The sequence below is a fragment of the Aythya marila genome (assembly GCF_965140915.1).
Source record: "Aythya marila genome assembly, contig: HAP1_HAP1_SCAFFOLD_158, whole genome shotgun sequence".
NCBI lineage: Eukaryota > Metazoa > Chordata > Aves > Anseriformes > Anatidae > Aythya > Aythya marila.
In genome coordinates this window covers 531964-558888 of record NW_028136675.1, presented here as the reverse complement: position 1 = coordinate 558888, position 26925 = coordinate 531964, and the positions used below count along the sequence as shown (strand labels likewise).

Here is a 26925-nt window from a genome sequence, read left to right as displayed (position 1 = left end):
TGTGGGTGGAAGGGGTCCCCTGGCAGGACAGGACAGGGCAGTGTCCTGCTGGTGTCCAGATGCTTCTGCCTGGGGCAGGCTGCTCACAGCTCCACAGCACCCTCACTGCATATTTAGGGATATTCTTGACAGTGAAAACCAAGGCAGGGACTACCTGAAGGGAAGACACTCTCTGGAGTCTGTGCTTTAACTTTTCTTCCCTGAAAGGAAGTCAGGGGAATGATAATGAAGATCTCAGGTTTGTATTAGTAAAACAAGCTCCAAGATCATTACACTGAAAGAGATCTGTAGGTTTATGAGGAACTCCATAACTCAGCAGGACTCTCCTCCTGTCCAGATGCTGCTCTATGAGTCAGGCTCCAGAGCACTCCTAGGGTATTTTGTAGGAGACTCTTCAGGAGGAAGATCAGAGCAAGGAATTCTTGAAGGGAAGGTGTTTGCATTTCGACTTCTCTTCTCTTGCTTTCCTGGGTGGCAGTGGGAGATGGGAATGTATTTCTACGTTTTGATGAAGACCCTGAGAGCCCAGTTCTTCTTAGCTCTTGATAGGTACGTGCTACTCCTTAGCCACTGAACACATGGAGATATTCCTGAAAATTACACAGGAACAGGTGGTGTCTACAAGACAGAGTTGAGAACTCAGCAGGTGGGATGAGGTCTGTGAGCAATGGCAGGGAGGAAATGTGGGGACAGGGAAGCAGCTGCCAGCAGAGACAGCTCCAGGCATCAGAGACCTGGGCAGGGATGGAGAAGGAGCTGCTGCCTGAAACACCAAGGGAGGGGGGGATTCAGGCACTCTCTGCCAGGCCTGTGGTGCAGGCACCTTCTCTGCAGCAACCCCCTGCTCTCCTCTGCCACCCAGCACAGCCTCTGCCCTCAGGGGCCTTAGGGCATGAGCCACCTCCTCCTCAGCTGGACCTCCAGAACAGGAGAGGAACATGTGTCCTGCAAGGTGATACACAAAGAGGAGGCTAAGAGTACCTGCTGTGCAGTGTCACTTCCATAGGTGGCATGCAACCTTGGTAAGCTGAAGGCTTCCCTGCATGCCCATCAGCCTTTTTCTCTGTCAACTGTTTGGGGAATTTTAGTATTCTTTCTTATTTCTAAACGTGTTAGTGGCTCTCCTACTCTCTTTGTCAGGGGTGCAGGTGGGTGTAAGGTTGTGTTCTGACATGGACTGCTGGGCCCTGCCCTGAGGGTGTCTTCTTGGGAACAAGTTGCCCAAGCTTCATTTTAAACTGTCAGGCACACTGTCATCCAGTTGGGAGAGTTGGAGAAGGAGCTGACACATTCCTCATTCAGCTCAGGGAAAAGTAATTTCTGTGAGAGTAGGACTGGGTTTTGCTCAGAGATGTCTACTTAACTTGTCACTTTTTTATTCTCCTAGAGCAGGTCTGCAAATCCTGAGGCATTAAATGTCGAACAGCACCTTCCCCACAGAGTTCCTCCTCCTGCCATTTGCAGACACACGTGAGCTGCAGCTCCTGCACTTCGGGCTCTTCCTGGGCATCTACCTGGCTGCCCTCCTGGGCAACGGCCTCATCCTCACTACCGTAGCCTGCGACCACCGCCTCCACACCCCCATGTACTTCTTCCTTCTCAACCTCGCCCTCCTCGACCTGGGATCCATCTCCACCACTGTTCCCAAAGCCATGGCCAATTCTGTGTGGGACACAACAACCATTACCTATGCAGGCTGTGCTATTCAGGTCTTTATGTTTGTTGCTTTTGTCACAGGAGAGTTTTTTCTTCTCACCTTCATGGCCTATGACCGCTACATTGCCATCTGCAAACCCCTGCACTACGGGACAATAATGGACAGCAGAACTTGTGTCAACATGACAGCAGCTACCTGGGGCAGTGCTTTTCTTTATTCTCTGCTGCACACTGCCAATACATTTTCACTGCCCCTCTGCCAGGGAAATGCCCTGGACCAGTTCTTCTGTGAAATTCCCCAGATCCTCAAGCTCTCCTGTTCAGATGCTTACATCAAAGAGGCTAAACTTATTGTGGTTAGTGCTTGTTTATTATTTGTTTGTTTCATTTCCATTGTGCTGTCTTATGTGCAGATCTTCAGAGCAGTGCTGAGTATTCCTTCACAGCAGGGCCGACACAAAGCCTTTTCCACATGCCTCCCTCACTTGGTTGTGGTTTCCCTGTTCATCAGCACTGCTATATTTTCCTACCTGAAACCACTCAGTATGTCTTCCTCATCCCTGAATCTTTTTCTGGCAGTTCCGTACTCAGTGGTGCCTGCAGCAGTGAACCCCTTCATCTACAGCATGAGGAACCAGGAGCTGAAGGATGCAGTGTGGAAACTGATGACTGAGTATTTTTTTGCTAAGACAAGCAATAGACTGCCTGTCTTCTTCTGTATCTCACTCATAATTTAACACAATACAATATGAAGAAATTTGATTGTTCATCCCCTTCCATTTCATTATCTATCTTTCTCCTATGATTTCAGCCTCTGGTTAAATGAGGATCCAGGATCTCTGAGTCTTTAAATAAAGGAATAGATTCTGAAGTGTCTTGCTTGCCTGGGATCCTTTCTTGGAGACCCATGTGAAAGCTGCACTGGCACTTGACTGTGTGCAGAGATGAAAAGAAAAAGAGTTCTGGCACAGCAGCTCTGTCAGGTTGTTCCAGGGTTTGGTCTTTCCTGAGATACTCTCTTTAACCTTCAACATTCTCCTTTAGAGATCTCGTGTTGCTGTGAGGACTGATTGCTCTTGTCACTTGCTCACTGTGCTGCTGTGGAGCAGTCCTGTGTCCACAGGTAGGGCAGGCCAGGGGCACTTCTCTAACACAGCTGACTCCGTACCAGCAACTCCAGCATAAAAGGGGATCTGCTGAGGGCAGTGCCTGAAGGATCAGCACTTCTCCCAGACCTGCTCTCATGGATATTGCAAAGGGACGGACTCAAAGGAGGCTCCTTGCTTTGTTTATTTCTCTTCTATGAGTCTCTGACTCTGAAGAAGGCCAGCTATCTGTGTGCACCCTCCATGGTCAAAGAACTACTTGTGTGGCAGACAGTCAGTGGCACTGCCTCCCACCAGCTGGCTCTGCCTTCACAGCCTGACCAGCATGGCCCTGCAGAGTGCCCCCATGGCCCCGCACACCACAGTCCCCTCGCTCTGCAGAGCAGCACTGCCAGCTGGGGGGCTGTGGGCAGCATTGGCAGGAGCTGCAGGAATGGCTGCTCAGGCCAGCCCAGACGTGCTGGGCTGGGGCAAGGCTGTGTGGGACATAGGGTGTCCCGGGAGCAGAGCAGGGTGCTGTGTGTGCAGTGGTGCTGCCTGAGGAGCCCCAGGGCCAGCAGTGTGGTGCTGTGCTGGGGAGTGGGGCTGGGCTGGGGGTCTGCAGGATGCCTGTGGGAGGGGAATCTCCTGCAGATGGCAACAGCAGAGACACTGTCACTGACCTCCACTCCTCCATTTGATGCACAGGGAGGTGTGGAGAGCTAGGGAGGGGCTGGGCTGGGTTGGCCTCCTACAAGAGTCAGGGAGGAGTAGCAGAGCAGGGGCTTGTCTGGGCCCTTCTTCTCTGGACACCCTGGGAGATCCTGCCCCAGGACAATGGTCCCAGAGCTGCCCCTCACAACCACCACTCCCAGCACTGGGCTCTCCTCCCACCTCACAGAGTTTATTGTTCCTCCAGCTATTGACACTAAATGACTACATCAGGAGTCCATGTTTGCCTTGTCCATCTGAGACTGCCCATGGTGTGCGTGCGGTGAGATGAACCTGAGTGAGCCCAAGTGCCATCAGCTCTTTCCGAAGGGTTCCATCATGTGCAACGGGACAGACAGAGTCTCAAGGTCACTTCTCTTTAGAGCTGTGGTCCCATAGGAAACCAGCTAACTAAAGCAATGGTAGTCATTATAACTTTCACACTAACTCCTTCTCTGAAGAGTTCTCAACATTTTCCTAAAATATATATTCAGTTCTTCATTCACTTTTCCACACAGAGATAGCCATTTCTTCATTCACTTTTCCACACAGAGATAGCCATTCCCTTCAGGATTCCCTGCAGGAACTAAAGGCAGCATGACTTTCGATGTGGGGAAGACCTACCAGATCATGAACAAACTTGAGGGATTGTTCAGGGCATCCCCTGCACCCACTGCTCCTTTGGGGGGGGGGGGGGGGAGGAGAGGGGCTGGGAAGAGGCCTCCTGAGCACAACAGCTCCTTGCAGCCCTGTGGATGCTGGCTGTGATGTCAGTTCTGTCCCATACCTGTCTGGCCAACAGCAGGGAGGCAGAGACTCCGAGGTCATAAAGGCCATCAAAAAGCTGCCTCCAACAGGGTGACGCATTTGGGGAGGTCAGGGGAAATCTGGAAGAATAAAGGTGGGAGAGTTGGGGGAGAGAAAATTGGCTTGGCTAACAGAAAGGAAAGATTTTGAAGAAGTGACTATTGTTCAGGTAAGGCTGATGGTTCTGCTATACTCATTGGGAAAATATTCAGGTTATGCCTTGGTAATATTTCTAACCAGGAACATTAAAGCCTAGTGTTACCCTAATTACTATTCTTCACCATGGAAGGAATCCACTGCTCTAATCCCCAAATTCAAATCCTACCTTTATCAGAGTCCCAAGCACATCACCCACTACCATTAGTGTTAACCAATAGATTACCCTCATCCCTAGCCCTTAATCGCTAGCATTAAATTGCTATCCTTAACACCAACCCTTGTCCTGTAACAAAGCACATAATGTAACCCTAACCAGAGATCTAGCTCATACCCTAAACACTGACTGTCTACCCAAAGCACTACACCGAAGCCTCCCTCTAAGACACTGCTCAACCCCTAACCTAGAAGGTAAGATCTAATTCCTAAACCCTGACCTGAGCAACTAAAACCTCAAATCCCTCATTCCTGCACTCTTATCACAAAACTGAAGCGGTTTCACCCCATGAGGCTAAGAAGGGCTTGAGAGGTCCTGCAGCGATTGCTTGGTCTTGGAGGAGGTGACATGGATCTGCTCAAGTCATAGGGCTCAAAGAGGAGATGGATGGGGATTTTCTGCTGAGGTCAGCTGTGCCTCAGGATCTCAGGAGGCAGCAGGAGGCCCATGGCTCTGCAGGTGGGTGTCAGGGCACTTCTGACTGAGGACATGATGTGCCACCTTCAGAAACATGGCTGGTGTATACTTGTATCATTGTGGCTGTCATATGTAACAGAGGAGGCACTGACATGAAACTAGTGTAAATATTTATTTCAAGGTCAGTCCTACCCTAGTACCTAACAGAGCTTGCACACAGGTGTCTGCTGTACATCAGAGAAGCTGAAAGCCCATCAGGAGGTGCATGGACTTGGAGGATGACGGCGACCTTGCTTTCATTTCTTAGGTGCTGGGCCTCAAGGAAGGTGCTGGGTTTGGATGTTCTTATAGAGTGTTGATTGTGCCTTAGAAACTCTGACTGCAGCAGGAAGCAATCGGTTTGCGTGGGTACTGTGAGGCCACTTCTGCCTCTGGAGCTGAGAGGCCAGCAGCAGGAGCACAGCTGGGCAAGGCACTTGGAGGTCCCATATTTCTGAAGTAGCTACCAGGTCAACCCTTATCTCCTGGCTCCAAATGGGCTTTTAGGCTCACATCTCCCAGTGTCTCTCACAGGCCAGCAGAAGGCACCTGTCTGGCATGGTGCTTGTGTGATGCCCTCTGCCCAAATACCTGAAAGGCCCATGCAGAAACTGCCTTGGCTGTGGGTTGTCAAATGTCTTGTGCCTAAGTACATGACTGGGGTGCAGCAGGCATGCAGCTTAGTTGTGTCTATCTGAGGAGCTGAAAGACCATCAGGAAGGCCACATGGCCTGGAAGATCATGGTGAGGTTTCTTGTGTCTGGTCAGCTGACAGGCCCCAGTAAAGCCGATGGGTATGGATGCCTGTGTGAAGGATGGTTTCTGAGTTGTTGGAACTTTCCTTGGTCATGGGAAAAAGCATCTGAGAAAAAACCTGCCTCAAAGGGAAGCTTTGGGTGGTGGGGTGGGGAAGAGAGGGAAGATAAGGTAGTGGAAGGGATGTGCTATGTCAGAAGTTACCTGAAGGGAATCTGTTATGAGTCCAGGGATTTGTTTTTTAGGACACAATTGGAGCAGGTACAGACATCAATGAAGCCACGGAAATGTCAACATGGGAGCAACATGGGAAAGCCAGATGAATGTTTGCATTCAGGGAGGAGGAAGATGAGGATGCCGAAAAATCAACAGTAACTACCCAAAACCTATACAAGCGTGAGCTACAAGATGTGCGAAAAGATTTTGGTCGCTGTATAGGTGAGCAGCTTGTCACCTGGCTGCTCTGATGCTGGGACACTGGAGCCAATTGTGTGGAATTAGACAGCAGGGAAGCCAGACAACTGGGATCCCTTGCTAGAGACACAGGCATTAACAAAGCAATTGCAGATGGAGCACAATCTCACAGCCTCTGGAGGCGTCTCCTCTCAGCTGTGAGGGAAAGGTATCCCTTCAAGGAAGAACTTTTATGTCTACCAGGCAAGTGGACCACTGTGGAGAAGGGAATCCAGTACCTGAGGGAATTAGCCGTACGGGAAGTGATTTATGAGGATTCAGACCTCAGACAAACATCCAAAGATCCAGATGAAGTCAGGTGTACATGACCCATGTGGCGGAAGTTTGTACAGAGTGCACCATCATCATATGCCAGTTCATTGGCAATAATGGCCTGGAAAGATGATGAGGAACCCACAGCCGACAAAGTAGCTAAACAACTTCAGCAGTATGAAGGAAGTCTCTCCTCTTCCTTACAGGCCTGCGTCTCAGCTGTGGAGAAACTTTCTGAAGAGTTCCACCAACTCAAAGAGAATCTGTTTCCCTGAAGGGAAACAGGGACAGGTGTGGGACAGCATAGGAAAGACAGTGGTGGAGATGGACAGTGGGCACAGGCAAGGCTATACCTTGCAAATTCCATACTGCTCTGTGCTGGTGCAGCCTCACCTCAAGTACTGTGTGCAGTTTTTGCACCACAGTACAAAAAGGACATTAAACTGTTGGAGAGTGTCCAGAGGAGGGCGACAAAGATGGTGAAGGGCCTAGAGGGAAGACATATGAGGAGCAGCTGAGGTCACTGGGCCTGTTCAGCCTGGAGAGGAGGAGGCTGAGGGGGTACCTCATTGCTGTCTACACCTTCCTCACGAGGGGGAGTGGAGAGGCAGGTGACCTATTATCTGTAAACACCAGTGATGGGACCCGCAGGAATGGTGTTAAGCTGAGGCAGGGGAAGTTTAGGCTAGACATCAGAAAGAGGTTCTTCACCGAGAGGGTGGTTGCACACTGGAACAGGCTCCACAGTGAAGTAGTCACTGCACCAAGCCTGTCTGAATTTAAGAAGAGATTGTACTGTGTACTTACTCACATGGTCTAAACTGTTGGTTAGACCTGTGCAGTGCCAGGAGTGGGACTTGATGATCCTTATGGGTCCCTTCCAACTCGGGATATTCTATGATTCTATGAAATAAAGCCAAGTTCTTGTCCCCTTGGCTACGGCAGGTTTCTCTGCCACCAAGGTCCTGGAGGAGATGCTGTACTGTGAGAAAACAATACAACTGGATCCTTATTTCCTCTTTGCACCTCCTGAAGGAGGCCAGGAGGCGTCACACCAACGTGTGTTACTTGGCACTGCATACCCCGCAACCCACTGCCCAAGGAAGTGACCGGAGCAACACGTGAGGGACAGGACCTCTCTGCCCAGGGCTGGCAGGAGGCCTTGGCCTTTCTGCCTGATGAAACAAAGCCAGCATTTTCCCAGGCTCAGAGCCACCTGCACAGGGCCTTGGCCTACCTGTAATGATGGCCTCCATTTGCCTGCTCTAAGGTGTCCATGGGGCTTTTTCAGAAATGGCCCTTATTGGGACCAATCAGTGCTTTGAAGGACTTTGGGGTTTGGCTTCTGACTTTGGCTTTCTGAGAGATCTCATCAGTCTGCTCTAAGGGGCTGAAGCTGATAAACTTGTCAGCAACTATACCTTGGGCTTATTAAGACACAGAAAGGCCTAAGAGTCTCTTAAGGAGGTCTGGAGAGGTAGAAGTTTGACACTGTACAGACAATCTTGACCATCAACTCCCAATCTTGCACCATTTCTCTCATTGATCTCCTAGGACTTGCATTACTTCTCCTGACATCAGCCTTCTCCACAGAAGTCTGTCGTTGCATCTTGTAGTTCCCTTGTCCCAAATCCCTCTTACTTTCCTTAGAATGTCCTATAAGATCAAGGAATAAACATAATATATATATTACCATGTTGACCCTATATATATTAGCATATATATATTAACATGTTTTTCTTGTATATTGAACAATATCATGCATCTTTCTTGTAACATATCAAACAATACCCCAAAAACACACAAAAAATATAAACATCACCTTTAATGCGTACCTTAATCAAATCAAGTGCCTTCAATCAAATTCCAGGTGTGATTAAATAAAACTTTTACTCCTTTCTCTACCCCATGTCTCAGAGGCTTCCTTACCAAGGTTCTGGTTTGCTCAGTGTCAGATGGCAGCGTCCTTCCTCAGCACAGAGGAGAACTGAAACACAGGGCTGCTTTAGCCCACCAGTGATCACAATTCCAGGACTGTCTGCTTCTCAACTTTCAACAAACACAACCCACACAGATCCTTGCTCGATGAACACTTTGATTGATGAGGATATTTCTCTGGAGTTTCACAGAGAGACAAAATTCTTCTGAAGCCATCAGCTGAGATTTCTTCCAGATGAGAAAGCCAGGTGTGAGACAAGAAGAGGAAAGGAAATTCTCCCAATCCCCACCATGGGCAATAGTCCAGGTGCAACATGGACAACCAAGATGCCAAAGTACTGAGCTGATGCAGCCCACTGGGGGCTCCTTGGAAAAGGAATTAGATGTGAAGAGAGGGGTCCAGCTGGAGGAGAGATACTATGCAGATGAGAGCTTGTGAATAAAAATAGATGGGATATCCCAGACATTAGTTTCTGGGGCCATTTCTGATGCCCTTGGTTATCTGAAAATTCTGCATGGATCAGAAAAGCACGATATAGGCCTCTAAGGTGACTGTCCCCCATTTCCGTAGCTGCAGGAAGTATAAAAGACAAGGACTGGGACAGATGCTGTGCACTTCTTTGCTGGGTGCTTACAAATGACTGCTCCTCTTTGACCATCTCCACAAGGATGAGGAGGTCATATATCAGGATTGGATGCGAACCCCGTGCACCTACATTTCAGTGTGAGGCTCCCGAGACAGACTGGGATGCATAACTCTTGTCCTTAGCAGCAGAAGAAGCAGCACAAACAACTGTGCCCAGTGTGTCTTCCCTTTCTGCATTTCCATTCAGAACAGAGGTAGCTTTTAAACTAAGAGAGGGTAGTTTTAGACTGGATATTCAGAAGAAATTGATTTCTCTGAGGGTGGTGAGGCACTGTAACAGATTGATCAGAGAAATTGTGGGTGCCCCATCCCTGGAAGTGTTCAAGGCCAGGCTTAATGGGGTTTGAGCAACCTGGTCTGCTGGAAGGTGCCCCTGGCTACGGCAGGGCAGTTGGAACTAGGTGATGTTTAAGGTGCCTTTGAAACCAAATCTTTCTATGTTTTTGTGATCTTATGATTAATGTGACTGACCAGACTTGTTTCCCATCACTGCCTCCCATGATTATTTACCCTCGTTGCAGGGGAAATGGTCCTTGACCAGATCCCCTCAGTGCTTAGCTGCCTGTCAGGTCTAAACCACAACATATTGCTGTTGGTGACCAGGCCAATCTTCAGCTAAAACAATTACAGCCAATGGATAAATCTGAACAAGTTTTCCAGATGAAGCCAGTGCACAGATTCCTCTTTGCCAGTCTAGAGGCAAAGAGCAAGGCAGGGCATTTGGAGTCTAAGACCAGCCCAAACCCCAGACTGAAATGTCCATGCAAACATGGTTGTACTCCCCACTTCTGAGTTTCCCATTTTACTGCCTAAGTGCACCCATTCTGCTCTGGGACAAGTCCTGAGGGGACAATACAGCCCACACAGAAACTACTTCACTGCCTTGAATCCATCATCTCCTTCCCCACCTTTGGATTTAGAGGAGTTGTTCTCTTTTTGCAGTCATCTGCTCTGATCCTTTCTATGTCTAAACACATAGGGAAAGGTGAAGGAGAAAATGTCTGTCTTTGCTGAACAAGTTTCTCTTGTGGTTTTTGTTTTAGTTTTGCTTATTTTCCTGTTAGAGGAGTAGTTTGATTTACAGAAGGGAGTAATTTACTAAAATCATCAGAAACTTGAGTAATGAGTTTAATCTACTTCACTCCTGGTGCCTCTGAGAACTTGTTCTCCCGAGGCTCCCCCAACAGTCAGTGGAGACAAGAGAAAGTGCTCATGGCTGGGTCGTCCCAGCCTAGAACTGTCATGACAAACAAAGGTGAGGAATCTCTTTCAGACTCTCTCTCTCTCTCTCAGAGTTGACAGGATGGGAGTAAGTTAAATTTCTCAACCTGAAGGATGTGACTTTTAGACAAGTGAAATATAAACCTACACAGTAGTACTTGGCACTTTGTTTTTTTTAGGCATTTATTCTTCATACAACAAGGACTGTCCTTAAACTTTTAAAGATGACAAGATTTTTACACCTCTCGGAAACATAAGGCATTTAGGTGAGGACGTTTGATAGTAAGAGAGAAGAGCAACTGCAGAAACAACTGCATTTCCACACAGAATGAGGTCAGATGAGATTGTGTGACAGATCCATTTCCACTGATCTGGTGGGACCACAATGAATTTTGGCCTTAATTTACAGTACTAAAAAAGGCAAACTACACTTACTACTGGTATTCCCTCATTCCTAAAGAAGCAAAGGAAGATGATGTAGAAGAAAGCAGGACATTACAAAAGAGGTACTTGAAATTCTCTTAACTTGAAATCAAGGGATCCTCAGCTGCTGCTAGTCCAAAAAGGCAAGTACTGAAGAGGAGAGAGAATAACTTTCAATGTACATATTTGAACTGATGGTTTAGCTCCTATGTAATAGAAAGTATTTGTTCAGGACATGAGATTTCCTTTTAAAACATTGTTATGATGGACGTTTGCAATTGTTCTGAGTGAACATGGACTTTCCCAGGAACAGGGTGCAATCGCTAACAACACCTTGTTAGTCTTGTGTTCTTGAGAATCATTTGTGGCTGATGGACAAAGTTGGAAAGAAGACAAGAAATTCTCAGAGGATTCTGCCTGATATGTAAAACAGAAAAGTCAGTCTCTATTGTATAGGAAGCCGTCAAGAAGAAAATAGAGAAGGAAGGAGATAGCCTTCTGTCCAGGCCATGAAATTATTGGACTTGTATATTTGCCATGTTCCTGCCCCAGCAGGATGAATGGAAATTGGGCATGAGAGTAGGCAATGGAACTGTCGTTACTGAATTCATCCTTAAAGGCTTCTCAGGGCTTGATCAGAAGCTACAGTTATTTCTCTGCCTGGTCCTTCTACTCATGTACCTGACAACAGTGATGGGGAATGCAGCCATTATTTTCCTGGTGTGTATGGATAACCGCCTGCAAACCCCCATGTACTTTTTCATTGGCAATCTGGCATTCCTGGAAATCTGGTTTACATCCTGCACAAGCACCAAACTCTTGGTGATTCTGAGCTCTGGCAGGAGAACAATCTCAGTAGGTGGCTGCTTTGCCCAGTCCTCCTTCTATTTTGCCCTGGGTGCTGCAGAGTTTGTTCTCCTTGTTGTCATGTCCTTTGACCGTTACGTTGCCATCTGCCAGCCTTTGCGGTATGCTGCCATCATGAAGCATCAGCTCTGTATCCACCTGGTTGCTTCTGTTTGGGTCATGGGCTTCACATTCTTGACTTACCGCCTGGTGTTGCTCTCCAAGCTCACTTTCTGTGGTTTGAACAAGATCCAGCATTTTTTTTGTGACAACACCCCCTTATTCCAACTGTCCTGCTCTGATGTCACCCTGCTTTGGAAAACAGATGTGGTTTTCTTATTGTTTATTGTGCTGTCTTCCTTGTTTCTAACTCTGGCATCTTACACGAGTATCTTCTTCTGTATCCTACAAATGCCAGCAGCCTCTGCAAGGAGAAAAGCTTTTGCTACGTGCTCTTCCCACCTCACCACCTTGGCCATTGTCTATGGCAGCTGCATTGCTCTCTACGCACCCTCGTCAGGACATGTTTCTTTGGAGACCAACAGCATTGTAGCTTTGCTGAACACTGTCCTGTACCCATTCTTAAACCCATTCATCTACAGTCTTAGAAACAAGGCCGTGATGCTGGCCCTGAAGGAAGCCATGGCCCGTGCAACAGCACAGCTTTTCCCCTAACTGTGATGCATTTCTGAAGAGCAATTTGAGTTCTCTGCTGTCATATCTTATGTAATACCACAATCATACATATATGACCTCCATATGCAGATGCCTCCAGAGGATTATGTTCTTGCTGGATTGTGTTAGTCTGTGTGATAAGAAGCACATCTGCAAACAAAATAAAGGCCCAAGGAAATGATGTCAGGATGAACAATTCAGTTCATGCCCTGCTCTGACTGCTTCCAGGCCCATCACAGGAGAGTCCTCAGCTCAACAAAAGCCCATCTCCATGAACCCAGAGGAGCACAAAGCACAATGGCAGGTGGGAATCCAAGTTACTGGCTCCTGTGGAACCAAGATCTTGTCCCAGCTCCTTCCAGGACTGCCTTGGGAGGGCTGTCACCCCACTGTCCAGGCAGAAACCCATCCAGATGCATCACTGGCAGCAGCTCTCCACATCACCATTTGGACTAATGGGATTGCTGCCAAGGGCTGTAGGTCATCTGGTGGTTGTACATAGGGGTAAGTGCAGCAGCTGGACTAGAACCAGGGCATCAGAGGGCCCATGTGTCATTGTAGTCAGCAACAGGAGAGATGGGAGTGTGTGGACTTAATGTGTGTGTGCCTGTTTCTTTGTGAGTTTGTGTGCGATTGGGGTGGTGTGTGCCAGCAGCTCGAGTGGGGCTGCACCTACATGGGCTCATATGTCCAAGTGTCTTCAGCTGGGCAGACTGGGAGCCAGAACTTGTCCTGGGCAAGCTGAGTATCTGATCCCAGCTGCTGGAGGGATCTACCTTGCACACATGCACATGCACATGCATTTGCACACACAAGCACTTTGCATTTCCCACTAATGGGCCTCCATCTTGCTCAGCCAGAGCGGCAATCAGGATAATGCTGCTGATGTTTGTGGCTGTGTGAATGCTGAGTGTGCCTGCCTGCATTCACCCGTGTCCTGTGTCATTGTGGACTGCACTCTGCTGCTAAAGGGATTGAGAAAAACACATTAGTGATATCAGTCGTGGCATGCCTCTTGTCTGGCTTTGATTCTAGTTCATATTGGAGTTCTACCACGTCCAGCACTGCAGCACTCAGTAGTGGCATGATTTCATTCAGGCCACGATAGTCCACTGTTAGTCTCCACTTTTTGTCAAGAATTCACACTAGCCATATGGGACTATTAAAGGGTGAGCAAGTCTTGCTGATCACTTCTTGTCTCTCCAGTCAATAAACCAACTCATGAATGTGAATCAGGGAGTCTCAGTTAGTGCAATATTGCTCCCTGTGCACCACTGGGGTAGTGATCAGCATCTGCTGCTCTTTGATCCTCAGCAACCCCACAACAGAAGGGTTCTCCAAGAGACTGAGCAAGGTAAACAGCTGTTTAATGTCATCATCTTAATGTAACTCTGCTTCAGCCTCCAATACAGTTAACTGTCAGGATTTCCCTGTCAATCCAGAAATAAAAATGAGTTCTGCCCCTTTATAGCTGGATGGCATTACAGTACACTGTGCGCTGGTGTCCACAAGAGCCTTAAACTTCTGTTGGTCTGATGTGTCAGGCCATTGAACCCACACAGTCCAATAAACTCAGTTGTCCCTCCACCTGATTGGAGGCAGAGCACCTCTAGTTCTGGTCAGAGTATTCATGGAAATTGGAGCAGCAATTTTCCTGGAAGGGCCATTCCCCGTCCCCCATCCCCCCCCCCCACACACACACTCCACCCCCTTTTGCAATTGTTTTTCCTTGTAACTTATATACCCATGCCTCTAGGGTTGAGGTAGATTTCCCAGCCCATTTTCTCATGTCCCCTCCATTGTCACGTGGGTAAAACCACAGAGTGGTATGTTGTGTGGACCCACCATACCCCTTTCTTGAGCAGAGGCATGCTTACTCCTAACAGCTGAGGTACTGGTTCATAGATGTAGAGCGAGGAAAGTATATGCTCTTTGAGTTGGTGGACCTCTTGGGAAAGTTTCTCCACAACCAAGACACAGGCCCATAGTGCAGAAGAAATGCCTGCCATGACCATGCTGCATCTAAGGGCTATCTGCACAGGAAAAGTCTTAGAAAAACAGACCATAGAAAGAAAAATACTGTAAAGGAGTTCATGAGAGTTCTGGGAGATGGGGCAGTTTTTTAACTCCCTGAAGCTCATACATGTACAGCAACTGGGCAGAATAGAATCATAGAATAATTAAGTTTGGATAGACCTCCAAGGTCATCTGGTCCAAAGATGCCAATACTACCAATGTCACCCACTAAATCATGTCACTAAGTGCCAGGTGCAACCTCTCCTTAAAACCCCCCCCAGGGACGGTGACACCACCGCTTCCCGAGGCAACCCATTCCAATGCCTGACTACTCTTTCTGAGAAGAAAATTCTAATTTCTTCTAATTTCCAAACTAAGCCTCCCTGGAGCAACCTGAGGCCATTCCCTCTAATCCTATCAGTAGTTATCTGCAAGAAGAGGCTGACCCCCAGCTCCCCACAACTTCCTTTTGGTAGCTAGAGAGAGCAATTAGGTCTCCCCTGAGCCTCCTCTTCTGCAGACTAAACAACCCCAGTTCCCTCAGCTGCTCCTCAAGGCACTTATGTTCCAGGCCCTTCACCAGCTTTGTAGCCCTTCTCTGGATATGTTGCAGGGCCTCAATGTCCTTCCTGTAGTGAGGGGACCCAAACTGAACACAGTACTCACGGTGCAGCCTCAGCAGAGCAGAGTACAGGGGCATGATCACCTCCCTGGTCCTGCTGGCTGCACTATTCCTGACACAAGGCAGGATGCCATTGGCCTTCTTGGCCACCTGGGCAGACTGCTGGCTCATGGTCAGGTGAGCATCAACAAACACCCCCAGATCTTTTTCCTCTGCACAGCTTTCCAGACACTCTGCCACAAGCCTGTAGCGTTGCATGAGGATGCACTTAGCCAAGTTGAACCTCATCCCATTGGCCTCTGCCCATTGATCCATCCTGTCCAGGTCACTCTGAGGGGCCTTCATACCCTCTGGCAGATAGACACTTCTCCCTAACTTGGGCTCTATCCCTGCACCAGCCTGTCCCTTCTGTCCCACACATGGTCCCATGGCCCCACTGTTCAGGCACAGCACAGGGAAGGGTGTGGTCAGGGTGGGTAATGGTCCCCAAGCATGAACCCCATGGCAGCCCTTGCTTCCCTTTCTCTATAGCTCTCCCCTTCCCTCTGCACCTGATGCCTGCCTTGCCCTGACCATGTCCCACGGGAGGTTTCACAGACATCCCTGCTCTGGGGTCTGAAGGTGTCTGGTCCAGGGAAGAGGTTGGACAGGGTTGGCCATTCCCCCACACAGGCAGGGAGCTGAAGGTGAGGATGGGGGTGGGCTGGCAGCAAACCCCAGCCATAAATCCGAGTGAGCAGCCAGTACTAGGAACAGCCATCGCTAGAGGCTGGGGATGACGAATGTCCTGGGCCATCTTCCCATGCTAATCATTCCACCACTGGCCCAGAGTGGCCACCTGCCTCCTGCACTTGCATGTTATTCCTGTCCACGAGCTCTGGCTCTGCACCACAAATGCCCTGCTGTGAGTCCTCACCCAGCATGGCCACACAACTCAGACAATATCTGAGTTTTCCTTTGGCAGGACAGGAACTGCCACTCCTGTTCCCTCCCTGTGCTTCATGCAGTGCCCAGAGCTGGTGGTGATGCTCTGCAGAGTAATGGGCCTGGTTTAAAGCCATTCTCTCTTGTCCTGTCATTATTGGCCCAACAAAAAGTTACTCTTTATCTTATTTATAAGTGTACTGGGTCTGGCTGGAATGTTTACTTTCCCGGCAGCAGCCCATACAGTGCCGTACTCTGTACTTGTAGCTGGAACAGCAGTGTTATCACACCAGTGTTGTGTCTACTGCTGAGCAGCAGTGGCACAGCATTGGGCCTTTCTCTAACCCTCCTAGGGGGTGGGCAAAAAGTGAGGAGAGAAACATCACTATGGCAGCTGACCTAAACCAACCAAAGGGATATTCCATACCATGTGATGTCACACTCAGCAATAAAAGGTGGAAACAGGAAGAAGAGGGGAGGGGTGGGCTCTCGTTGAGAAGACGTCGGTCCTCCTCCCGAACACCGGCTATGTGCATTGAGGCCCTGCTCCAAGGACATGGTCAATCATCGCTCATTTGTGGGAAGTAGAGAGTAATTTCTTTCCTCTGCACTTCTACATAGACTTCATTTGTTTTATTTGTTTGTTTTACTTCCTTTTTTTTTTTATTTTCCTTTTACCCCTCCCTTTTCCCCTTTCCCGTTTTATTTCCCTTTAGTTAAATTGTTTAGTTCATAATAATCTTTCTTTATTATTATTATTTCCCTTTAATTAAATTATCCTTATCTCAACCCGTGAGTTGTTCTTTGCTTTACTTTTTCCCCTCCTCATATAAAGGGGGGGAGTGAGAGAGCAGTTGTGGTGTTTAGCTGCCCAGCACGGTAAAACCACCACAGAGTTTCACCTTCCTGCTTGCTGTTAGAGGCTGGTGGGTGTGGGTTGGGGCGATCTTACCTGTCCTGGAGAGCGTTGGCAGCTCTTCCTTCCAACTGAGCGGTCAAGGCCAGAGAGGCCAGAAGTTTGCCTTGGCCTGTTCTCAGCACTATGTGTGTCTGCCTGAAAGAGAAGCACAAAACAAAGCTGCACCTCCCTGTGAGCATGGCAGCCCCTGCCTCTCTGCTCAAGAGTATCTAGTGACTCACCGAGGCCGTCCCTGTCCCATCATCCTCATGGAGCAGTCACTGCCATCCAGGCCCGAGCATGTCACCATTCTGCTTACTGTTACAGACTGCTGGGCGTAGGTTGGGGGAGATCTTACCTTTCCTAGAGAGCGCTGGAAGTTCCTTCCAGATGAATTCTCAAGGGGAGAGAGGCCAGGATTGTGCCATGGTCTCGTCCCATCAGTGTGTGTCTGACTATAATAACAGACAGAACAAACGGAGCAGCAACCCCGTTTGACCACAAGATGAACCTGCCTCTGTGCCCGAGGTTCTAGAGCATTTTACCAAGTCTGACCACCTCCCATAATTCCTGTTTGAGTGCTCACTGCCATCCTGGACCAATCGAATCACCTTCCTGTTAGCTGTGGACCTTGGTGAGAGTGGTTTGGGGTGATCTTACCTCTCCTGAAGAGCATTGGAAGTTCTTCCTTCCAGCTGCGTTCTCAAATGCAAAGAAGACAGGACTCTTCCGTGGTCTGGAATCAATTCTGCGTGTGTCTGACTTTAATAAGATAAGGAAAAAGAGGAGCAGCATCCCTCGATGACCACGAGCAGACCCTGCCTCTCTGCCTGAGGGTCTACGGCGACTCACCGAGGCTGTCTGTCTTCCGTCATCCTGATCCAGCGGTCACAACCGTCCTACCGTGATCGTGTCACCATCCTGCTTGCAGTTAGAGCCTGGTGGGTGTGGGTTGGGGCGACCTTACCTGTCCTGGAGAGCGTTGGCAGCTCTTCCTCCCAGATGAGTGGTAGAGAGGCTAGAAGTTTGCCATGGTCTGGTCTCATTGCTGTGTGATTCTGTCTGAAAGAGAAGAAGCACAAAACAAAGCAGCACCTCCCTGTGACCACGGGCAGCCCCTGCCTCTCTGCTCAAGAGAATCTAGCGACTCACCGATGCTGTCTGTGTCCTGTCTTCCTCATGCAGCATTCACTGCCGTCCTGCCCCCGTTCTGTCAGCTTCCTGCAAGCTGTGGACCATCGGGGGGTTTAGGTTGGGGGGTTCTTACCCTCATGGAGCGTGCTGGGTACTCTTCCTTCCAGCAGATTTCTCAAGGGGAAAGTGGCCTGGAGTGTGCTGTGGTTTGGTGCCATGGCTGTGTGAATCTGGCTGCAAAAAGAGAAGCACCAAACGGAGCAGCATCCCCCTGAGACCACAGGCAGCCTGTGCCCTACTTCTGTGCCCAAAGGGTCTCCAACGAATCACCAAGTCTGTCATTGTTCTGTCATCCTGATGCAGCGACCACTCCTGTCCTACCCCGATCATGTCACCATCCTCCTTGCTGTTAGAACCCTGTGGGTGTGGTTTGGGGCGATCTTACCGTGTCCTGGAGAGCGTTGGCAGCTCTTCCTTCCAGCTGAGTGCTCGAGGGCAGAGAGGCCAGGATTGTGCAATTTCTGGATGAAAGAGGAAAAGCACCAAAGGGAGCAGCATCCCCCTGTGACCACGGGCAGCCCCTGCCTCTCTGCTTAAGAGTATCTAGCAACTCACCAACGCTGTCTGTATCCCGTTTTCCTGATGCAGCATTCACTGCTGTCCTGCCCCAGTTCTGTCAGCTTCCTGCATGGACCATCGGGGGTGTGGGTTGGGGCGATCTTACCTGTCCTGTAGAGTGCTTGGAGGTCTTTAAAGCAGATTTCTCAAGAGGAGTGTAGCCAGGAGCATGCTGTGGTTTGCTCCCATCGCTGTGTGAATCTGGCTGTAAAAGGAGAATCACCAAATGCAGCAGCATCCCTCTGTGAACATGGGCAGCCCGTGCCTCTGTGCCCGAGGGTCTCCATTGACTCACTGAGTCTGTCCCTGTCCCGTCATCCTCATGGAGCGGTTACTGCCCTCCTGGCCCGAGCGTGTCACCTTCCTGCTTAATATTAGAAGCTGGTGAGTGTGGGTTGGGGTATTCTTACTAGTCCTGGAGAGCATTGGCAGCTCTTCCTCCCAGATGACTGGTCGGGGGAAAAAAGGCCAGAAGTTTGCCGGGGCCTTGTCTTGTCGTTGTGTGTGTCTGGCTGAAAGAGAAGAAGAAACAAATGGAGCAGCAAAACCCTGTGGACATGGACCGTCCCTGCCTGAGTGCCCAAGGGTCTCCAGCGACTCACCAAGGCCGTCCTTGTCCCCTCATCCTCATGCAGTGGTCACTCCCTTCCTGACCCGATCGTGTCACCATCCTGCTTGAAGAGAGAGGAAAAAGAAGCTGACTCCCTCTGGTTGAGGTTGTGTCTGGAGCGGACACTTGAGCGGGAGGAGCAGGCAGCCGAGCAGCCTCCCCGTCAGCACGGGCAGCCGGTACAGGCCTGCCCAACCGCCCAACCGCCCTTGGGGCCAGCATTCCGCAGCCATGGCCGTCCCCAACGCTTTGTGTTGTGCCAGCCTGGGCTTTGCTCTGCCCTTGCCCCTCAGGGTGCAGCAGCCTGGGGGTTGCCATGTTCTTCAGCTTGCTCTCTGGAAGAAGGCATGTGTGGCTAGAAGCATGCCTGCTGTTGTAATCCAGTTACATTTAACTGCAGTTAAAGCCACTTGGAGGCCGGTCACTAGTGGAGTCTCCCAGGGCTCAGGACTAGGGCCAGTCCTCTTTAATATCTTTATCGATGATCTGAATGAGAGGATCGAGTGCACCCTCAGTGATCTTGCAGATGACACCAAGTTAGGTGCGTGGGTCGATCTGCTCGAGGGTAGGGAGGCTCTGCAGGAGGATCTGGATAGGCTGCACAGATGGGCTGAGGCCAACTGCATGAAGTTCAACAAGGCCAAGTGCTGGGTCCTGCACCTGGGGCACAACAACCCCAAGCAGAGCTACAGGCTGGGAGATGAGTGGTTGGAAAGCTGCCAGGCGGAGAAGGACCTGGGAGTATTGGTGGGTAGTCGGCTGAATATGAGCCATCAGTGTGCTCAGGTGGCCAGGAAGGCCAACAGCATCCTGGCTGGAATAAGAAGCAGTGTGGCCAGCAGGGCTAGGGAAGTGATTGTCCCCCTGTACTCGGCTCTCGAGATTCTTTTCTGAAGGGGAAGCCACAGTATCTCTTGTCAAGTGTTCAGAAATTGTACTGATACAGAACGGATCATTTCCATATCAACTCTTAGAAATAGGAAAAATCATGCAAAGAAGCAATTGACATGATTATGCTTTTAGTGCTGCACAAGCTAACAGTAGTCAAGTAATCTTTGGCACTGATGCCATGGTATTTTGCAAGTTAAAGTACTAAGTTAGGTAAATGCATGTTTTTAAACACAGTTTTCTTGGTATAATCATGTTTTCACTCTCTATTACTTATCTTTTACATCTGTATTTATAAAAAAAAGGGGAGGGGGGGTTGGAGGGGACAACACATGGTATAAGCAACCCCAAGAAGTAAATCAATATTCCAATTCTCAACCAGACAAAAGTTCAAAATACTGAAAGGGTGTCAGAAAGCTTCCAGGAATCTTAGTCCACACTGAAGGTATTGGCACCCAGAGAGGAGCCAATTGATTTCCTTGTCTGGGTTGCTTATACCACGTGTCGTCGTTCCCCCCCTTTTATTTTCTTCATTGTTCTCCTTTTCTGACAGAGATAGGGTGATACAGAAGAGTTTGGATGCTTATTAATCAAAAATAAATCGAATTTTGGAAATGGAAAACAATCACTTATCTACCTGTAAATGGCAGAGAGCTGCTCTCTAGCTATCTTGCAGCTGCCCATGGAAAGTACAAATCTGGGCTCAGAGGGATGAAATAATTACACCCTGTCCTGTTTTGAACCAGTCTAATCTTCACTCCAGCTGCTTCTGCCTAAACACAGGGCAGCACCTTAACTATCCAAATGGCTGATTAAATTGTAGATTTACCACTTTTCCTAATCTGTGAAAAGTGCAGTTCAAAACTATGTGTTTCTTAGTTGAATAAAGCCTGAAGAAAAAGTGATTCTTCCGTAACTCAGATTTATAGCTTCGCTCTTCCTTTCCTCCTTTCTCACTTTCACTATGTCCTATTGTCAGCTGTTCCTCTCCAGTTGCCTTATTTTACAGCTATTGCTTCCCACTGCTTTTGATATATTTACCTATAACCCATGTCTACATCTGCACACCAACCTTCTCTTGTCTAGCTAACCTGAGACATATTTCACTGCAGTTCTGTGAGCTGCGTGAGCTTTTATGATTCTGCCAGCTGATGAAGATTGACCTGCTGTAGAGGGAATGAAAAACTGGGACGTCTTTTCATTCTTCCTGTCAGTAAAACACCTGCTTCTAAGCCTTCCATTAAGAAAAATAATAATAATAAAAATCCACCATATTATATTACAGTAAAACTACACAGTGCAGGGAGATTGATTTAGGCAATATGTGTTTATCCAGACTGGAATATACTTTGAAGTCTGAGGGTGAGGGCCTCATACTTCAAAGAGCTCTAAGGATTTATGGAACAGATCGTAAGACTGAGAGTGCCGTGGGAACCCATCAGCGTGGACACAGATCTTGGAATCCAGATGTTTGTGTTTGACACATGAATGCACACATGAACCATAAATAACACTGATCCCTGTTTGTAGGAGATGAGCCTTTGATGAGTGGAAGTGGTTCTATTTTGCTGTATCATGGGATAGCGAGCATGGGAAGCAGTGCATCACTAGTTAGTTCAGGAGTGACTGATAGATAGGGTGGACCTTGCTAGCTCTTGTGTAATCTGTTTGCTACTTGGAGAACTTCTTTCTTTCTGCAGTGAGATATATCTTCCTCAGAAGTAAATGGAATCTAATTATTTGTGGGCTGAAATAAGAACAAATGGAGATATAGAAAGAGCTATGTCTAGATCAGCAGAGCAATGAAGAAAAAGTCCGAGAGAGGAAAAAGTGTATGACAGCATAAGAGAGGAAAAAGGTCATTCAGAATGCAAGTGAATGCATGTAGGAGAAGAAACTAAATAAAATTACACAAAATGATTGTAGAAATAGATTAAGAATACAGACGTAAAAGATAAGTAATAGAGAGTGAAAACATGATTACACCAAGAAAACTGTATTTAAAAACATGCATTTACCTAACTTAGTACTTGCAAAATACCATAGCATCAGTGCCAAAGATTACTTGACTACTGTTAGCTTGTGCAGCACTAAAAGCATAATCATGTCAATTGCTTCTTTGCATGATTTTTCCTATTTCTAAGAGTTGATATGGAAATGATCCGTTCTGTATCAGTACAATTTCTGAACACTTGACAAGAGATACTGTGGCTTCCCCTTCAGAAAAGAATCTCGAGAGCCGAGTACAGGGGGACAATCACTTCCCTAGCCCTGCTGGCCACACTGCTTCTTATACCAGCCAGGATGCTGTTGGCCTTCTTGGCCAGCTGAGCACACTGCTGGCTCCTATTCAGCCGACTACCCACCAATACTCCCAGGTCCTTCTCCGCCTGGCAGCTTTCCAACCACTCATCTCCCAGCCTGTAGCTCTGCTTGGGGTTGTTGTGCCCCAGGTGCAGGGCCTGGCACTTGGCCTTGTTGAACTTCATGCAGTTGGCCTCAGCCCATCTGTGCAGCCTATCCAGATCCTCCTGCAGAGCCTTCCCACCCTCAAGCAGGTAGACATATGCACCTAACTTGGTGTCATCTGCAAACTTACTGAGGGTGCACTCGATCCCCTCATTCAGATCATCGATAAAGATATTAAAGAGGACTGGCCCTAGTCCTGAGCCCTGGGAGACTCCACTAGTGACCGGCCTCCAAGTGGCTTTAACTGCAGTTAAATGTAACTGGATTACAACAGCAGGCATGCTTCTAGCCACACATGCCTTCTTCCAGAGAGCAAGCTGAAGAACATGGCAACCCCCAGGCTTCTGCACCCTGAGGGGCAAGGGCAGAGCAAAGCCCAGGCTGGCACAACACAAAGCATTGGGAACGGCCATGGCTGCGGAATGCTGGCCCCAAGGGCGGTTGGGTGGTTGGGCATGCCTGTACCGGCTGCCCGTGCTGACGGGGAGGCTGCTCGGCTGCCTGCTCCTCCCGCTCAAGTGTCCGCTCCAGACACAACCTCAACCAGAGGGAGTCAGCTTCTTTTTCCTCTCTCTTCAAGCAGGATGGTGACACGATCGGGTCAGGAAGGGAGTGACCACTGCATGAGGATGAGGGGACAAGGACGGCCTCGGTGAGTCGCTGGAGACCCTTGGGCACTCAGGCAAGCGCTGCCCATGGTTACAGGGGGATGCTGCTCCGTTTGGTGCTTTTCCTCTTTCGGACAGAAACATCCCTAGCAATGAGACTGGATCAAGGCAAATTTCTGGCCTCTCTCACTTTGAGAACTCAGCCAGAAAAGATGCCAACGCTCTCCAGTACAGATAAGACAGCCCCAAGCCATTCCCAACCATGGTGTCACCACGCTAAGTGGGAATATGACACATTTAAGCTACAACAAACATACATCTCCTGGACATCAGGAAGATGCGAGATGGACAGCCTTGGTGTGAGGCTGGGAGAGCCTCATGCAAGGAGGAAGGAATGGCTTCCAGTGCTGAGAGGGGGTGGCTGCTCGGTTCGTCGCCTCCTCTATTACAGCTGGAGACACTGAGAATGCTGGAATGAAGCCATGGCACACTCCTGGACTGTCTCGCATTGAGAAGTCAGCTGGAAAAGGTGTCAACAATCTCCAGGACAGGTAAGATCACCCCAATCCGCACCCACCAGGCTCTAACAGCAAGCAGGAAGGTGACATGCTCGGGCCAGGAGGGCAGCGACCACTCCATGAGGACGATGGGACAGGGACAGCTTTGGACAGACTAGGGCATGGAGGAAGGGGCTGCCTGTTTGACAGAGGGATGCTGCTCCGTTTGGTGCTTGTTCTCTTTCAGCCAGAATCACACCGCGATTCGACCAGACCATGGCACAATCCTGGCTGCTCTCCCCTTGAGAAGTCATCTTTGAGGAAGAGCTGCCAACGCTGTCCAGGACAGGTAAGATTGCCCCAATCCACACCCACCAGGGTCTAACAGCAAGGAGGACGGTGACATGATCGGGGTAGGACGGGAGTGGCCGCTGTATCAGGATGACGGAACAATGACAGCCTTGGTGAGTCGCTGGAGACTGTCGGGCACAGAGGCAAGGGCAGCCTGTGTTCTCAGGAGGATGCTGCTCTGTCTCGTGGTGCTTCTCTTTCAGCCAGAAACGCACAGCGATGGAACCAGACCATGGCACAATCCTGGCTGTTCTCCCCTTGAGAAGGCAGCTGTAAGGAAGATCTGCCAACACTCTCCAGGACAGGTAAGATCGCCCCAAACCACACCCACCAGGATCTATTTGCAAGCAGGACGGTGACACGATCTGGTTAGGACAGGAGTGGTCGCTGCAGCAGGACAACAGAACAATGACAGCCTTGGTGAGTCACTGGAGACCCTCGGGCACAGAAGTAGGGGCAGTCTGTGCTCTCAGGGGGATGCTGCTCCATTTGGTGCTTCTCTGTTGCAGCCAGATTCACACAGCGATGGGAGCAAACCACAGCACAATCCAGACCACTCTCCCCTTGAGAAATCAGCTGGAATAAGAGCTTCCAATGCTCTCCAGGACAGGCAAGATTTCCCCAGGCCACACACACCAGGTTCTATTAGCAAGCAGGACGGTGACATGATTGGGGTAGGACGGGAGTGACCACTGGATCAGGATGATGGAGCAATGACAGTCTTGGTGAGTCGTGGTAGAGCCTTGGGCAGATAGGCAGTGGCTGCCCATGGTCATGGAGGGATGCTGCTCCTCTTTTTCCTTCTCTTATTAAAGCCAGACACACACAGAATTGACTCCAGACCACGGCACACTCCTGGCCTCTCTCCCCTTGAGAAGTCAGCTGGAAGGAAGAACTTGCCATGCTCTTCAGGAGAGGTAAGATCACCCCAAACCACACTCACCAAGGTCCACAGCAAACAGGAAGGTGATTCGATTGGTCCAGGACGGCAGTGAGCACTCCAACAGGATGATGGGAGGTGGTCAGACTTGGTAAGATGCTCGAAAACCTCGGGCACAGAGGCAGGGTCATCCTGTGGTCACACGGGGGTGCTGCTCCATTTGTTCTTTCTGATATTAAAGACAGACACAGCGATGAGATGAGAGCACGGCACAGTCCTGGCCTCTCTCCCCTTGAGAAGTCATCTGGAAGGAACTTCCAGTGCTCTCCAGGACAGGTAAGATCGCCCCAACCTACGCCCAGCAGGCTGTAAGAGCAAGGAGGACGGTGACACACTCGCGCCAGGATGGCAGTGAGCGCTCCATGAGGACGAGAGGACACGGACAGCCTCGGTGAGTCGCTAGATACTCTTGAGCAGAGAGGCAGGGGCTGCCCATGGTCACAGGGGGTTGCTGCTCTGTTTGGTGTTTTTCCTCTTTCAGCTAGAAACAGCACAATCCTGGCCTCTCTGTCCTCGAGCAATCAGCTGGACGAAAGAGCTGCCAATGCTCTCCAGGACAGGTAAGATAGCCCTAATGCACACCCACCAGGTACTAACTGCAAGCAGGACAGTGAAATGATCAGGTTAGGACGGGAGTGACCGCTGCATGAGCATGATGGGACACGGACAGCCTCGGTGAGTCGCTGGAGACCCTTGGGCACTCAGGCAAGTGCTGCCCATGGTTACAGAGGGATGCTGCTTAGTTTGGTGTTTTTCCTCTTTCAGACAGAAACATACCTAGCCATTAGACCGGACCATGGCAAACTTCTGGCCTCTCTGACCTCGAGCACTCATCTGGAGGAAGAGATGCCAACGCTCTCCAGGACAGGTAAGATCGCTCCAACCCTCACCCTTGATGGTGCACAGGAAGCAGGAAGCTGACAGAATTGGGGCAGGACGGCAATGAATGCTTCATCAGGAAGTCGGGACACAGACATCCTCAGTGAGTCACTAGATACTCTTGAGCAGAGAGGCAGGGGCTGCCCGTGGTCACAGAGGGATGCTTCTCCAGTTGGTGCTTCTCTTTTGCAGCCAGCATCACACAGCGATGGAAAAAAACGACGGCACAACCTGGCCGCTCCCCTCTTGAGAAGCCATGGCAGACTCCTGGACTCTCTCGCATTGAGAAGTCAGCTGGAAAAGGTGTCAATGATCTCCAGGACAGGTAATTTCGCCTCAACCCAAACCCCAGCATGGTCTCTTTGCAAGCAGGACAGTGACACACTTGGGCCAGGATGGGAGGGACCGCTCGGTCAGGATGACAGGAGAAGGCTTAACGTGGTGAGACGCTCGAGGTTGTTGGGCACAGAGGCAGGGTCAGCCCCTGGTCACACAGGGATGCTGCTCTGTTTTTTCTTTCTCTTATTAAAGCCAGACACACAGCGATGGGAAGCAGACAACGACACAATCGTGGCGACTCTCCCTTTGAGAAGACATCTGGAAGGAACTTCCAGCACTCTCCAGGACAAGTAACATTGCTCCCAGCCTCATCCACCACTGTCCACAGAAATCAGGAAGGTGACACGATCAGACTAGGACGGCAGTGACCGCTCCATGGAGACGACAAAACACGGAAAGCCTCGGTGAGCTGCTGGAGACCCTCAGGTACAGAGGCAAGGGCTGCCCATGTAGACAGAGGGACGCTGCTCCGTTTGGTGCTTCTTTTCTTTCAGCCAGAATCATACAGCGATTGGACCAGACCATGTCAAAATCCTGGCCGCTCTCCCCTTGAGAAGTCTGCTTGCATAAGAGCTGCCAGCGCACTCCAGGACAGGTAAGATTGCACAAATCCACACCCACCACTGTCCACAGTAAGCAGGACGGTGACACGATCAGGCTAGGATGGGAGTGAGAGCTCCATCAAGACGACAGGACACTGACAGCCTCGGTGAGTCGCTAGATACTCTTGAGCAGAGAGGCAGGGGCTGCCCGTGGTCACAGGGAGGTGCTGCTCCGTTTGGTGCTTCTTCTTTTTGCAGCCAGATTCACACA

At 49.6% G+C, this 26925-nt stretch overlaps 2 protein-coding genes across 2 annotated transcripts in view; both read left to right on the top strand.

Annotated features, from left to right (window-relative positions):
* Positions 1–26925, top strand: part of LOC309891560 (antigen WC1.1-like) — a gene marked incomplete at both ends in the record, with an annotated part of 315844 nt that overhangs the window by 139370 nt on the left and 149549 nt on the right. The gene's annotated exons all lie outside the window — the stretch shown is intronic.
* LOC309891613 (olfactory receptor 6E1-like) lies at positions 11372–12319 on the top strand (the record flags this gene model as incomplete). The annotated part of the gene is made up of 1 exon (XM_082785961.1): positions 11372–12319. The coding sequence occupies one exon, from the start codon at positions 11372–11374 to the stop codon at positions 12317–12319; it is 948 nt and encodes a 315-aa protein (XP_082642087.1).